The 15,909-nt window shown below is 31.2% G+C and overlaps 2 protein-coding genes across 2 annotated transcripts; both read right to left on the bottom strand.

Annotated features, from left to right (window-relative positions):
• LOC132721273 (monocarboxylate transporter 4-like) lies at positions 1-5,058 on the bottom strand (the record flags this gene model as incomplete). Its single annotated transcript, XM_060705552.1, is given in 3 exon segments — positions 1-50; positions 1,848-1,991; positions 4,596-5,058. Coding segments are annotated over 3 exon segments (315 nt in total), but the record flags the coding sequence as incomplete, so codon positions are not given.
• Positions 5,059-7,620: 2,562 nt separating this feature from the next.
• Positions 7,621-15,491, bottom strand: LOC132721274 (barrier-to-autointegration factor-like). Its single transcript, XM_060705553.1, is given in 4 exon segments — positions 7,621-7,818; positions 7,821-7,910; positions 10,358-10,520; positions 15,341-15,491. Coding segments are annotated over 3 exon segments (276 nt in total). The 5' UTR covers positions 10,484-10,520; positions 15,341-15,491; the 3' UTR covers positions 7,621-7,758.
• Positions 15,492-15,909: the final 418 nt, after the last annotated feature.

The raw sequence follows: 15,909 nt of genomic DNA, 5'->3' as shown, positions 1-15,909 counted from the left end.
ATTATTTGTGATCACGTGGCCTGGCAGAAAGTTCATGCTCATACCGATTCCTGATGAAAAAAACAGTATTCATTAATCAGAACAAGATGATTATTTAATAAGTTATTAATTCTAATAATAAATAACAAGAGTTAATACGGTAGAAAAAAAAACGTACGAAACAAATATAGGGTAGTACATGACTTGACAAGAAAAAAAATATGGTAGTAGGTAAAATAAAAGAAAATGTGCAGTCCGACCAGACTCTATACTGTTGGGCGACTTACTTAATTTTTTATTTTGATATCCCACTAATTGATAATGATCAGTCCAATAAATTGAATTCAGCTGGCTAATGCTTACTTTCAAGGCATCTATAGGTGATTAGCCATGATATATCTGATAATATACTGATAGTAAATTGGTTGCTTATTTGACACTGATTTTAATTTTTGGGATATATGAAATCTACAATGGCAGTTCGTTGAAAAGAATTTATAAAATCATATCTGTGATCGTATGTTCCAATAAAAAGGCAAATAGTCCTCAATCCTTTAAACAGTTTCTAATGTCCAATTCATGGAATAAAATTCATAAACTAAAAGTCTCACAAAAGCTGAAAATATATTTTTTTTGTATCTTTAATTTCTTTATCGAAATACATGATTAAAAGTTGCCTGTAATGGAACTCCTTCTTCGCATTTTATACTGAAATTTTAAGAAATGTTTCAATTATCTTAAGATTTATAAATCAAAGTGAGATATTACTCCTATATACAAACAAGAATTCAAGCATGTAAGTAAATATCTCGCTTTAGATGTTTCTGAAACAAATACAGAAGGTGAACATAGAAGCCAGTTTATCTTTGTCGCACTAATCAATGAAAAGAGAATATTTGGAGATGGTCGTTTAGACATTTACATGTATATGACTATATAAAAAGTTTTACGCCAAAATTTGTTTGCACGTTTCTAGGACGGTGACATAAAAATTATATGCATATTAGATTACATGCATTTTCTGTTGCATGATATTTATACATGTTTGATTTCAACTTTATATTAAACCTTTACCTGCATGCTAAAGAATGTCATTACCTTTACCACTAGTGCAGGGACAGACCAGGTTGCACATCCGTTCAGTCAAACCAGGCGCCCTATTGATATTGAAATCACGGCAAATCCATAATACAACTTCAACATGTTCAGGGTTAAATTCTACATCACAGACATTTTACCAATTTTTTCATACCACTTTAGCTGTTCTCCAAGTACTTACAACCAATATATTATTTACTGACCATTGGTATGATCGTATATAAACATTGCATGAGTCAATGAATCACAGAATGTTGGTTCCGTACTGTAGAGCTGTAAACTTGATAAAAGTCATATTTGGTGAATCAAACCTGTGAAAAAATGCATATACATATGTGACCAAAAAAAAAAAACTAAAACAAAGACAACAAAACTTGTATTTTAATCGTTATAAAGATGGCCATGATAAAAAACATAGTTATATGCTGTACTCATGGCAAATAAAAAGTAACTTACAATATAACAAAATCGGATATCTATAATTACAGAAATCAATTACTTGTAGTTATAAATATATCAGGTTTTGAAATTTATCTAGCACTTTCATCCTTTTTTTCTTATATTTATTACATAAAAGCGTAATTGCATTATCACTTATTGATCACCCTTAAAAATATTTCATTAATAACTTATCACAAAAACATTGTAGGAATCGACAAATTTTATAAAACAAGTCGTTTTTATTTTGTACTGGAATATTGCAGTGGGTGGATTATAAATTTTGCCATTTCCTACATATTTACGTGTTTTTACCATTACAATAAACATACCCAATATAACTCCAAATGTGATCATGAACACAGCTATATTGTTTGACAATGATGCTAAAACCAATCCAAGACCACCTATACAACTGCCTGCAAAACACACTGGGCGACTTCCATACTTCATGCTCATTCTACCCACCGCAGGGCCTGCAAAATAATGAATAGACAAAAAGTTCGGAATCTTCAGAGGATTCAAGATAAGGCGCAGGACATGCATTATGTAAGATATAAAAAAAAAGTCGGGACACGCATGATGAACTGAAAATTTTCGGATATGCATAACGTTGAACAGACAAATTCCGGACATGCATCACGTTGAACGAAAAATTCGGGACATTCATAACGTTAAATAGAAAAAAAATCCGGTTATGCATAACGTTGAATAGAAAAAAATATGGGATATGCATTACGTTGGATAGAAAAATACGGGACATGCATTACGTTGAAAAAAAATAGAAAAATACGGGACATGCATTGCGTTGAATAGAAAAATACGGGACATGCATTTTACGTTGAATAGAAAAATACGGGACATGCCATTACGTTGAATGGAAAAATACGGACATTGCATTATGTTGGAATAGAAAAATACGCGGACATTGCATTATGTGAATAGAAAATACGGGACATGCATTACGTTGAATAGAAAAATATGGGATATGCATTACATTTGTACGTTGAATAGAAAAATACGGGACATGCATTATGTTGAATAGAAAAATACGGGACATGCATTACGTTGAATAGAAAAATATGGGATATGCATTACGTTGAATAGAAAAATATGGGATATGCATTACATTTGTACGTTGAATAGAAAAATACGGGACATGCATTACGTTGAATAGAAAAATACGTTGAATAGAAAAATATGGGATATGCATTACGTTGAATAGAAAAATACGGAACATTAGAAAACTTCGGGACATGCATTACATTGAATAAAAAACTTCGGGACATACATTAGGTTGAATAGAAAAGTGCAGAGCATGCATTACGTTAAATAGGAAAATGCAGAACATGCATTTCGTGGAACACATGGGATCAATACTTCGTTTTAAAGTTAATAGCTTTAATAAATACTGTTCGCTTATTTAACATATACATGTATAATCAAACAGCAATTAAATGCGAAACGGAAGCTTTGTGATAAAAGCAAATATAGCCTATACATTTTTGAAGTTGCGTTAGTGCAAATGTTAGTTGAGGAGTTGATACGCTTAATGATAGTTTTGATATCATTATAGAAATTCAAGGTAACACGAAACACATGTTAAAGGATATACAATGTATTTCGGAAATGAAAAACTATTTAATTTATATAGGTAATAATTTCCATTTGATGGGTCAGGTTAAAGTATAAGTCACATTAGGTAATTTTACATTTTATCCTTCCCGGACTCTTACTCCCCATCCCTAGGACATTGTTAATTTGTCAAAATCCCTAAAGTAGAGGATGCTTTACATTTGAAAGGAACGTACGCTTCTCGCGGAAAAGGGATTCCGTTTCTATTTCCAAGGACATGGGATTGGTCAGTTCCCACAAGTGGCCCCGAACTCTATAAGACAGTTACTTTTTTGTAATGGTAATATTACACAATGAATGAATGAATCAATCAATCACTCAAGCAAGCAAGCAATCAAGCAATCAATTAATCAATTAAAGAAAAAAAAACAATCAACAAACAACCGAACAAAAACGTATGAATGAATGAATGAATGAATGAATGAATGAATGAATGAATGAATGAATGAATGAATGAATGAATGAACGAACGAACGCTTATTTGTTATTAAAATTACAATTTGCTTCAAATGAATGAATGAATGAATGAAATTTAATTTACAATAAAAAAATAGCGAGTATTCCGACGTCTCAATTAAAGCGCATGAGCATTGTATAAACATATAATCAGTGGCAAATCGCACTTTCATTTAAATCATAACAATATGAAAATTCCGTATAGGCTTCAAGAAAATAATATAAATGTTATTCTCTTTTGCTGAATTATGCAATGATTAATTTGTCAGTTTGATGCATGTACATAGCTTCTCTTTATATATTTCCTGATGACTCATTCTGTGTTGAAATTAGCAATAAAACATGCATAATATACGATAAACATAGTGGTAAAAAACTTTTAAAATATGGAGTCAAACTAGTTCAATTCTACTTCAATAGATGGCTATCGAATGACTTGATATGAAATGATCAACGTTATATTTTTATCAGCGTATTGGTTTAAGTAAATATCAAACTGCTTAGCTTAAACCAATTACCTATTAGACGTATCAATGCATGTATTAAGACAAAAAATAATCATGTATTAATAATGGCGATTTATATTGCGAATATTTATTATTATTTCCTAAATTAGTAAATTACATATAGTATTGAAGGAAACATTTCTCACATTATATCGAAAGAAATCAACTAAATACGCTCGTATCTTGTTCATACATTATTAAAATGATATCGATTCCGATAGCTTGCATGCAATGATTTAATTTTTAAAAAAACAATTCTTTCTGGCAAACTTACATTTTTTGATAACTGATTTTTAGTTCAATGGAGAGCTTGCTGATTATTTGAACCACATACTAGGTCCATCTGTAAAACCTATACTGTATATATACTACACAGAAAAAAACTGACATTATCGAGACCCTAATAGGGCTCAAACCCACGAATTCTTGGTTCAGAGGCACAAAATCAATATCATATTTTTCTTTAAATAAAGATATACTTACTTGAAATCATATGTACGGCTGGTAAAAGCGAACCAGCCATGGAGGTCACAACTGGTCCCGAGTTGAATGTTCTCATTATCTCCGGGTAGAATATCCCGTACGAGCCTATACATCCATCCATGAGGCAGTTCCCTGTAAAAACCGCAAACACGATCACCCAACCCCACCCACCATCAGGTGCGGAGGAATCATTTTCTCGCGTTTTTACAGCTTTTATCAGCTTCTCTAACCTTTTTCCATGTCAATTAACAAATAATCAGAGGTCCACAGACGCTTAATATCCGTTTTCATTATGTAGCAAACAGATACAATACATGTAGAAATATGATCCTTCATTTTTCTCCACTTAAACACAGTCGTATTTATTTTCCTTTATACACTTTCTTACATTCGCGTGTATTTTCACATTGTTATGAGGAACGGCCAGCGAACAACTTGCTTCAGCATAGCGATCAATAAAGTCATTGATCGTTCATGTACAAGCTATTTTTATAATGGCAGTATTGCAATAATCAATTATAGTACACAATATTTTTCACTGCAATGTCATATGTACACGAGTAATAACCCTTTTTAATAAATTAATAAACCTACTGACATTGTTTTATACGGATACTGTAAGTTTTAAAATACATAATATTTATAGCAGTATAACTGGTCGTGGACTTGACGCAACTTTTGAAGTATTCATTTCTTTTTAATACATGATCTAACTTTATTAATTACCAATCAAAGTCATGTTGTTACGGACCTCGCTACATATTATTCTAAACGGTCATGAACTTATTCGAAAAATAAAATTACAATACATTAACTCATTATGCAATTATTTTAATTAATACATGTATTTAGATCACATTTCAGTAGTACAATGTTATTGACAGTTTAGCTATATCTTCAGGTTATTTTTCAAATATCACAATTTTCGTACCACTTTTACTCGTTAATTGAATATTCATGCAAACACAGGTTAGAAATAAGTTTTAAAATATATTGAGGATGAACGTCAATTTTACAAAATGGGAATCATTGTTTTATATGAGTACTTGCAATCAATTAAATTTTAAGAATCAATTCCAAAAGTAAAAGTTTACGGACGGATGGAGGCCAGACGAAGTGATCACAAAAGCTCACCATGTCACAGGTGAGCTACAATAAAACATGAAAAACAGTTGCATTAGGTGATGCTACACACAAAATACCTCACATTCGGGCATTGCACTATCGGAGATTTTAAAGATTGCACTTGGAATGTTTTTAGCTTCTGTGACTCAGATATGCTCTGCCCAAGACCCATTGGAACATCTTTGCAAGAGCTTTATGCAAGGAATATTCCAGGCATTCTTAATCAAAATTGGTCAAGTGGTTACAGAGGTGTAATTTGGACAAACAATAGGCAGCCAATTATTCTATATAAGCTCAGCACCAGTACCATGTGCCTTTTTTTGCCCAGGTAAGCTTAAAGTAGGTAGCATGTACAACTGGAAAGCTTTGCTTCCACCTTTAACTTTGTGTCAAGAACAAAATAGAGGAAACATTTTCAAATACATTGTATACTTTTATGAACATACATATTTGTCTCCCTTTATACACTGACAACTCAAGTCACTTAACATTTTATCAATTTTATTATATACACAATTATATCATAAATTATAATAAACAAAGCGTTAATCACTACATTCTACTGTTACAACATAAAATTTGTCTACCATACATACGACATTAAAATCTGATTTCACTTTCATTACCAAAATGAATAATTTACAGTATTTTCCATTGTTTTGTTGTTAAGTATTTAAATATAACCCAAACAGATATATCTATATTTGCAATAATTATGTCAAGTGTTTTCAGCCAGTTGACTATTTTTCAGTGACAAACTGTTCTTAAAAATCAAGAAAAAAAAATGTAATTAAGATATCTAAATGCAGTAATGTATTTCTTTGAAGAAAAAACAACCTAAAACAAATGTCCAAAAACAACAGATTAAGACTGGAGGTTTAATTTCTTACAAAAGCATTAATTTATAACTGGTAAAATGTATTCATAAGAATACTGTAACCAAGCAACCTTATGCATAATATTTAGTATATGTAGTTTGAAAAACATCCTACAATGGCTATAAATACAAACTTCATCTAAATGTGATATTTTTGATGTGGAGTTTTCTAAGAACAAATTTTCATTTGCTGATTTTACAATGTGTATTTTCTGAGCTACAAAAGACCTTAAAGTGTATATAGCTATATTTTTCTGTAACATTTTATTATAATTACGTATCATAATCATGTGTGTTAAATAATAGAGACATTCTATGTTACAACTCTTTCGTGTATCAACCATAAGATTATGGAACCAATATAATTTTACTGTTGATAAATTCTTTTAAAAATATTTCATAACATATAAACACTTTAATCAGCATCTTAAAATCCAAATATTTTCCAAAAAAAAAATAAGAATAAATAAAGGTAAATTATGGTTGAAAGCTTTTTTTATCAGTATACCTGCCTACATGTTAATACCAAAAATCAGTAAGTCAGTAATTTTTCTTTAATTTTCACAATCATACTAAACAAAGAAAACTTCAAAAAACGACAGATTATTAACCAACAAATTGTACAAGCAAGTTCATGAAAGCATACCTAAAATTAATAGTTGTCAAACACATTTTTTTAAAAACAAAATTGTGAGCACAAACAAAATTATGAAATAAATGCAAAATGTTTGCAGGAAGCAATAAGTCACACTAACTAAGAAAATACCAAGCTAAGTGCTATACAATAATTATATTACTACAGTTGACAAAATGTATTCATAAAAACATAAATAATTATAGCATGTCATTAAAAACATCTTTAGCTAAATTTCTATTACTAAGTTACGTTGTTTGCTCATGTTTGTGTAGAACATACTATTCTTGTTATTGAAACATACAGATATACATCTTAATTTTAAACTTTTTTTAAAAATTTATTTTGAACTGATGATGGCATGTCTTAAATTGTCAAGGGCTTTTCAACCACAGATGGCAAGGTGAGCTTATAACATAAGCTGATGTGTAGAGGAGATATAATTTTTTAAAAAATTTAATTAACCTTTAAACATTCTACAAGGTTAGATTAAATAAAAAAATTTGCTTTTCGAACATGTTCAACATTCACAGAAACTGATTGCACCACTCATTCAAACAGTTATAACAATCACCCGCCTGTTTTTTTTTGTTACCCCGATTGATTCCTTTAACCAGTCAACGAATAGTTCTTGATCTTTTCGGAACACAAGAAATTTGCCCTAAGGGACCACATATGCCTGAAAGAAATAAAATTCCTTTATTATTATATATTATATAAATTTGAATAAGTTTCTATTTTGTAATCAAGTTTAAGGAAAAATGTACTATAATATCTATATCATGGCAAAAGTATTGAACATTTATGTCAATCAGTACAAGTAATAACAATACTTTGAAGTAGGGCTGCCATTTGATTCAGATGCAAAAGCAATATTGACCAATACATCAATATCGGATGCAAAATACATGTATTGATATTTTCTTGTATATAATTCACTTTTATACCAGTTTAAATGATTTTAGTAAAAGTACATGTTTTGTTCATACAAATTGAAAATATGTTGTCTCCTTTGCATTGATTTTTTTTCTATTTTTTTTTGTCATCACTGCTATAAAATGGCCATTATGTATGGATTTTGAAACCACAGTGATGTCAGAGGGTCTATGTAATTAGAAAACATCAAACATACTGTATGCAATGGACTTTTAATAACAATGTCATTTTATATCTAAAAGTGGGCAAAGTGTTAATTGATATTTTTTTCAGATCAAAATTATGTTTTTTGTTTCTTTTTCCTTGTCATAATTTTACAGTTATAAATGAAATATTTGTAAGGTGTTGAATGGGATAACCTTGGAATCTATAACAATCAATACAGTTGAGCTTTCAACATCAATTAAAGACAAAGAAAATTTTATTTAAGGGTCTTATTATCAAGAGATAAATGTACATTTGGGAAAAAAGATGTTCTACATGTATAGGGCATTCTTAATTGAAAATATATATGTGCATTTAGTAGCCATTACACTTTAGCTCTTTGTTTTTAAGCTTATATTGGCTTTGATCTGTGAAACAAACTCTTTTCTATACAGAACATTAAAGAATGTAAATAGAGGAGTAAAGATTCATCAATATATATGTATGGTTGCAATGCACTATGCCCTCCTGCCCTCAACGGATGCATCGATAAAAAAAAGTAAATGGCAATACATAATAACATTAATTACATATTTTCATGTTGACTGTTTCATAAAACAAAACAAAAAATACAATATTGAGTAAAATTATACATTGACCGACTTATGATTCAAAACAATGTGGGAAGTTTTTTTCTTTTATTCAATAGGGGGGCCTAAAAAAGATTAACTTTCAAAGGATACACAAAATGAAATTTCAGCTACTATTCAGTATTGATTTAAAATTAAAAAATTTCATTGGCTATTCAAGTAAGTCCAAACAAGAGAATAGGTTTAAAAAACTCCGCCAAAAACAAAAGAGCTTGTCACTTTATCAAATTTTCCATCGCTGTACAACATTTTTTATACATCATCATGCGTAAATATATATATATTATAAATGTATAAAATAAAATTTATTGCTTTCGCCAAGAGATGGTACCTTTCAAAAGATGATATCTAGGGGCTGAAAATTGACTTTTGTAACGATTAATCTAAAGAAGAAACAAGAGCTGTCAGAAGGACAGCGCGCTCGACTTTTTTAGTGCTTGCCTATAAAACAAAACTTTGACAGTTAAGGGCACACAAGACTTTAACTAGGAATTTCTAAGTACAAATCAAGAAACATTTTCACAGAGTTATCTTCTCTTGCTTACAGATAGGTCTCATGATGGCACATAAGAACTCCAACTTCCAAAGTAATATCTCAAATGGTTAGGTCAACAAGTGGACAAGAATGAAAAATTTTAACTGAGTTTCTAAGTCAAAAAGGGCCATAATTCAAATAAAATCCTTAACAGAACTTACCTTCTCCTGCCCATGTTTTGGGACCATGATGGTAAACAAGTATTCCAACTTTCAATTTAATATCTCAACCAGTTCAGTCAAAAAGTTGACTGGTACAAAAAACTTAACCAAGATTCTAAGTCGATAAAAGGCCTTAATTTTTAAAACAAATCCCTGACAGAGTTACCTTCTCTTTGCGTACAGATGGGGGTAATGATGTGAAATAGCATTAAAAGTTTCAAAGCAATATCTCAAAGGGTTAAGGCAATAAGTGGATTTTACCCATATTCAATGTATTTTCTAAGTCAAAAAGGGGCATAATTCTGTCAAAAACCTTGACAGAGTTATGTCCTCTTGTCTGTTGATGAAGGTCGTGATGGTAAACAAGTATGGTCAGTTTCAAAGCAATACCTCCAATGGTTTTGAAATAAAGTGAGGTGGTACAAAAAACTTAACCAAGCTCAATACACTTTCTAAGTCAAAAAAGGGCCATAATTCTGTCAAAAACCTTGACAGAGTTATGTACTCTTGTCTGTAGATGGAGGTTATGATGGTGAACAAGTATGGTAAGTTTCAAAGCCATACTTGTAATACTTCTGAAATAAAGTGGGGTGGTACGAAAAACTTAACCAAGGTGTGACGCCAACGCCGACGCTAACGCCGACGCCGGGGCGAGTAGGATAGCTCCCCTTTTCATAGAAAAGTCGAGCTAAAAACTTACTTGTTCAAACCCTAATTCTTTTAGCTTCCCTCCTAACACTTCCCCAATGCCAGCTAAATCTGTCACAGGTTTTTCACCCATTGGCTCAGATACAAAATTTTTATGTTTTGCTGATGTACTGGACATATTTATGCCTTTTTTTGTAGTTCTAATAGACTTTGTCCTGAAATTATAATCAATTTTAATAATAATAATAAAAAGTTAATGAGAACCATAAGCACTCTGTTTGACTGTGAAACCGTCTCAATTCTGTTACAAACAAAATAATAAATCCAATAATAAAAAAATCACGTTTGTGAATTGTCCAATATACTAGTCATTACGGGCTTGTTACTGGTTAGCTGATATTAAAATTAACAGTACTGGTGGCTAGATAACTCCGACACCAAATCTCATATTTCTGCAATATCTTCCGTATCTTTGTGAATATTTCAAACATTGAACCACTTAAACAAAGTTTGTTGTAAAGATGCACTACAAAAATTATTTATGGAAACGGAAACTGAATGCGGTATCATGGTCTTTTTACCATACAACAGTAGATAGTCTCAAAGTAAAAATTTGCTTGAAAATTAGCATTGTTATTTACTTTTACAATTTATATGTTTTATCTACTTCTTGTTGATATATTAACAGGTCTTTTTCCTCTATTTTGGGAAAATGCCACATGGCAAATTTGGGAAATTTGAGCCGTAAAATTGTCCAATTTGGGAAAAAAGGTTATTGTAAAATTTGCCAATTTGGGAAAATATGCTAGCATTCAAGGTGTTACAATTGCTTAAACAAGGCCATCCTTAAAAAATGTATGTTTGCAGTAACGCGACCAACTCACATATTTTGCCCCTACTCTTTTTGCCCTGGTCTGGATAAAAAGAATTTTTTTTTGGTCTCAGAAAACTATGCCTTTTGCTTTGTTTTCGTTCTTTTAACCTTTTACCCCATGAGCATATTGCGAAAAATGGCCGTTTTCATTGAAAAGCCTCCTGTAACAAGTTCAAACTGCTATGAAACTGTGAAAAATGCTTCAATACTAATGAACTTGGCACAAATGTTGACTACACCATAGGCCCCCGTAACATCATGCTCAATGGTAAATTTCGCTGTTTACCACATGGCAACGGCGGGACGTCTCAAAATTTGCCAAAAATCACTATTTTGCAATTGTTTTTTTCCATCAAAACTGATTTCAAAGTGCTGCAACTTCTCAATGAATTGAGATAGAGTAAAAGGCTTTTTTCGCCAAGAAAATTGTGAACATGTGACAGGCTAAAAATGGCCTCAGGTCGATCTTAGGGTAACTAGTAACCGACGCTGAAAAGCCTTTTACTCTATCTCAATTCATTGAGAAGTTGCAGCACTTTGAAATCAGTTTGTGATGGAAAAAAAACAATGCAAAATAGTTGATTTTTGGCAAAATTTTGAGACGTCCCCCCAGTTGCCAATGGTAACAGGAAATTTACCATTGAGCATGATGTTACATAGGCTATGGTGTAGTCAACATTTGTGCCAAGTTTCATTAGTATTGAAGCATTTTTCAAAGTTTCATAGCAGTTTGAACTTGTTACTGGAGGCTTTTCAATGAAAACGGCCATTTTTAGCAATATGCTCATGGGGTAAAAGGTTAATTCACAAAACATGAATATATTTCGTAACGCTATTTCGTGACACCAAAATAGAAAATGCTGTACTTTTTCTTTCAAATGGCCGACTTCTAGATTGGGAATATTTCTTTTGGGATTGGGAAAAAAAAAACATAAGTTAATTTGGTTGGGGAATGGGGCCCATATTCGAACCCGTGGGATAGGGGAAAAAAGGCCTTATTAATAATTGTTTCAAAAATCTTTCCCAAGTCAGTGGCCTGTCTTCAAGATATTTCTAACTATCTTAAAGTAGTTTTAGTAAAAAGAACATTTTAAGGCAGTTTTAGTGAACAAAAAGTTGAGGTTATTTGAAAACACTTTAAATTTTTACCCAAGTTTATAATAATTTTTTTACTGTGTTCGGATTATTTATGCGTCAAGGTCAGTTATTACTCTTTCAACCAGTTTAGTTTGTGCCAAGAAGTACAAAAACTTTCTCAAAGCAACGTCATATTAATAGGACTAGGTTGTTGAAATTCAGTAAAGTATACGTGTTCACAAACAAATTACTTGCCCATAATTTTAACTCTGAAGGAAAAGGTTCAAGGAGATATGCTATCATTATTAAACAAATGAATATCATTGGAAAGTTTTTTTTCTTTTTGAAAGTGATATGAAAATTATATCTATTCTATGCATCAAACTTACTGTAACGTTATTCTGTACTCAAATCTATGCATCAAACTTACGTGTAACGTTATTCTGTACTCAAGATATTATATCAATCATTATAAGAGGGGTTGGCAGTACTCAAGAGTCAGAGAATTGATAGATAGATAAAAAGTATGAAGAAAAGCAAAATCAGGGATATTTTTCGCCTTATTTTATAGCCAATATTTCGGTCATATTCCCAATTGAAAATAGTATATCATTTTCTCAATCCACAGGAAAATATTTCCAATTAAAAGTTACAGAATAAAGATATTGAAAAACAAATTCTATAATCTTTGGGGCTTCTTCACTGTTATGGTGTTTAAATGTTTGCAGATGCCATCCTAGACTGTTATTCTTTGCATTCATTTAATCACTGCAAAATTTAAGTCATGCAATTTTTCTCAAATTTTAACAAAACATCGTTGAAATTCCCAATTCCATGGGTATATCCACAGGAAATTGACATTCTATAAGCAAATAATTAAATATAACGGCAAATGTACCCCTCTATACCGGTAGTAATAGAATGCTAAATGGACTCCATTTCGCGAAATGAACTTTTCGACTACGAAATGGACATTTGTCTCTTTAATGTTTAACTCTCGACAAAAATATATTTTGTCCCAGAATAAACGTTAAGTGAATAGAAAGATACCCTTTGTGACATGTCAGTTACACCATAATTTGTAAAGCAAATGCCCATTCCGTAAGCAAATACTCCATTTCGTGGCCGAAAACTCCATTTCGTAGAGGCCAGATTATTTTCAGAAATATGACTATAAAATAGGAAAATAGTAATTTTAACTGGTTCAATCTGTAGTTTTATGTCATATGTTAAACATAAATTAATAAAAATAATATTACTCATCATGGTTAAACAAACAAATGTCCATTTCGTAGGCGGTAAGTTCATTTCGCGAAATGGAGTCCATTTCGCATTCTATTACAACCCCCTCTATACTATAAATAAACGCAAGGAATGCAACGCCTTTTGCACACTCTATACACATTTTATCTAAATCTAATTACACACGTGGAAAATCAATGTCAACAAACTAGTTTAGCAATTTTGATACACAATACAAAATTATTCCTTTTACAACCACTGATATTTTAAATCAAAGCATTGTTTAATAGCGAGCTCGACGAGCTGGCCCAAAGGGCCTGCTCGCAAAGCGAGCTTTACGGTAACGCGAGTACCTGCTAAGTGATGGTTTTGAAAACTTTCGTCCAAAGTACCGAATTGGACACATCGCAACCTTTCGAATTTAAAGATAACGATAAAAACTGAGGAATTCTGACTGAAAACGGATGTATAGACTGGTCACCCGTGCACGTCTATGGGAACAATAATTGGACAGAGAACCAGAATAACGGAAGCTGTGTATCAAAAATGAAAACCGAAGGCGCCATTTTGTTTGAAATCTGATAAATAAAAACAATTTTTTTGTCGAATTTTGTTGTGAAAACTATCTAGAATGAAAGAAATTGGTCTAACTAAGAAAATGAATCCGAACACCAATATCTTTTATTCAGTCGTTAACGCTGTACAGACGTTTAAAGTATTGTTTACATGACGTCACAATGTAGCGCCAAACAGCACGTGCAAAACTAATAAATCAAGTACGCTATTTTTATGTCGCAAACGCTTTAAGTTTTACATTAATTTCACTTTAAATAATCTTTATTTCGCTTGATAAATTATAGAGTGAAATAAAATAAACAAAGTTTTATCAACATTTTCAAAACTCGTTATTCATTTCACAACAGGGGCGGAGCCATATTTAACACAGTACGTGTGACGGTACACGCACTCGTTACTGCATTTGAAATAAAAATGAGCGATTATTTCATACTATTTCACGTAAAAAGTACATCGAGCTCGCTTTGAGGCTTTGCCTTTTCATATTAATAAATTGGCAATATTTACCAGGTCTAGGATTTCATTATATTTACGGACAGTCTGTAAATTTTTGGACAATCCATAATTTTACAGATTTTCTTATCTGTAAATTTACAGACATTAAGTAAGAAAATAGTAGAAGTTGCACTGATATTTAAAACCGCAGGTTAAAATGAATAAGGTAAGGTATTATATGATTAAATGTAACAGTTTGCTAAGATTCAGAACAGTTTGATGACTTTCAATTTTCACGTTTAACAAAAATTTCAAAATCATCATACAAAGATGAAACTCACCCCATTACCTTTGTAAATATAAACAATCAATAAAACAACTTGTTTTTAGCTGCGGATTTTATTGTAAAACTAAAAACAGCAAATTTCACATTGAATATCTGTAAATTTATGGATTGAAAAATCTTTAAATTTCTAGACTGTCTATAAATTTACGGACAGTCCATAAATATCATGAAATCCTAGACCTGTTTACTCAAATGTCAGCAAAATATTTTGTCTGGCACTCTGTCTTCAGCGAACATGTTTTATAGTATTGTTAGAACTGTTCCGCACAACATCAAAATACTTACAAAATAATAGATCTAGCGACATTTTTAATTATTTATGTTATGGAAGCAGGAACTAGTTCAAACCGAAACTACGACGCCGAAAGTGGGAAATCATCAAGATGTTTGACAATATTTCGCGTAAAAGAGGTGAAAATATAAATAGACACTGTACAAAACAATCATTTTTAATAATCATTCATAATTTCATAATCATTTTATACCTATTTCCTTTTTATTCTGTAAATCTAACTTCTTTCACAACTTAATGAAAATTTGCGCGGTTATTTTTTTTTGTGAGCGCCGGGAGTTGTTAAATTCTGTTATCCCGTTCCCTAAATATTTTTCGTACAAAGAAGATTCGACCCAGCTAACTTACCAGAGAATTTCTGTCTAGTTTACTTATACATGTATAATTCAGTCATAAGTCACTTTTAAATATGAAATTTAAAACAAATCATTGCTGATATTTTACAATCTGTGTAAACATATATGAAATTAAATATTTTAGCCCATTTTTAAAAATCAACATTTTTGTCCAAATCTGAAATTTACAGTTTGAACAGTTTATTGAAAATGCTGGGCCTCATAGAGGCATCAGTCACATATACAATAATATATACATATAGTATGACATATAAAGAGATATCCACGAAATATGCTGATGTATTACATGGCAAATATAAATCAAAAATGAAAGTGTTACATTATGAAAATAAGCTTAGTTATCAGTTACTTAAATGCTGAAATAATTTTTTTACAGAATACTGCAAGTTTTAACAATATACTCCTA

This window comes from Ruditapes philippinarum, unplaced genomic scaffold (genome assembly GCF_026571515.1).
Source record: "Ruditapes philippinarum isolate M1 unplaced genomic scaffold, ASM2657151v2 ctg16283_1_1_1_1, whole genome shotgun sequence".
NCBI lineage: Eukaryota > Metazoa > Mollusca > Bivalvia > Venerida > Veneridae > Ruditapes > Ruditapes philippinarum.
Note: the sequence above shows the minus strand (reverse complement) of the source record. Positions and strands in the feature narration are given on the sequence as shown.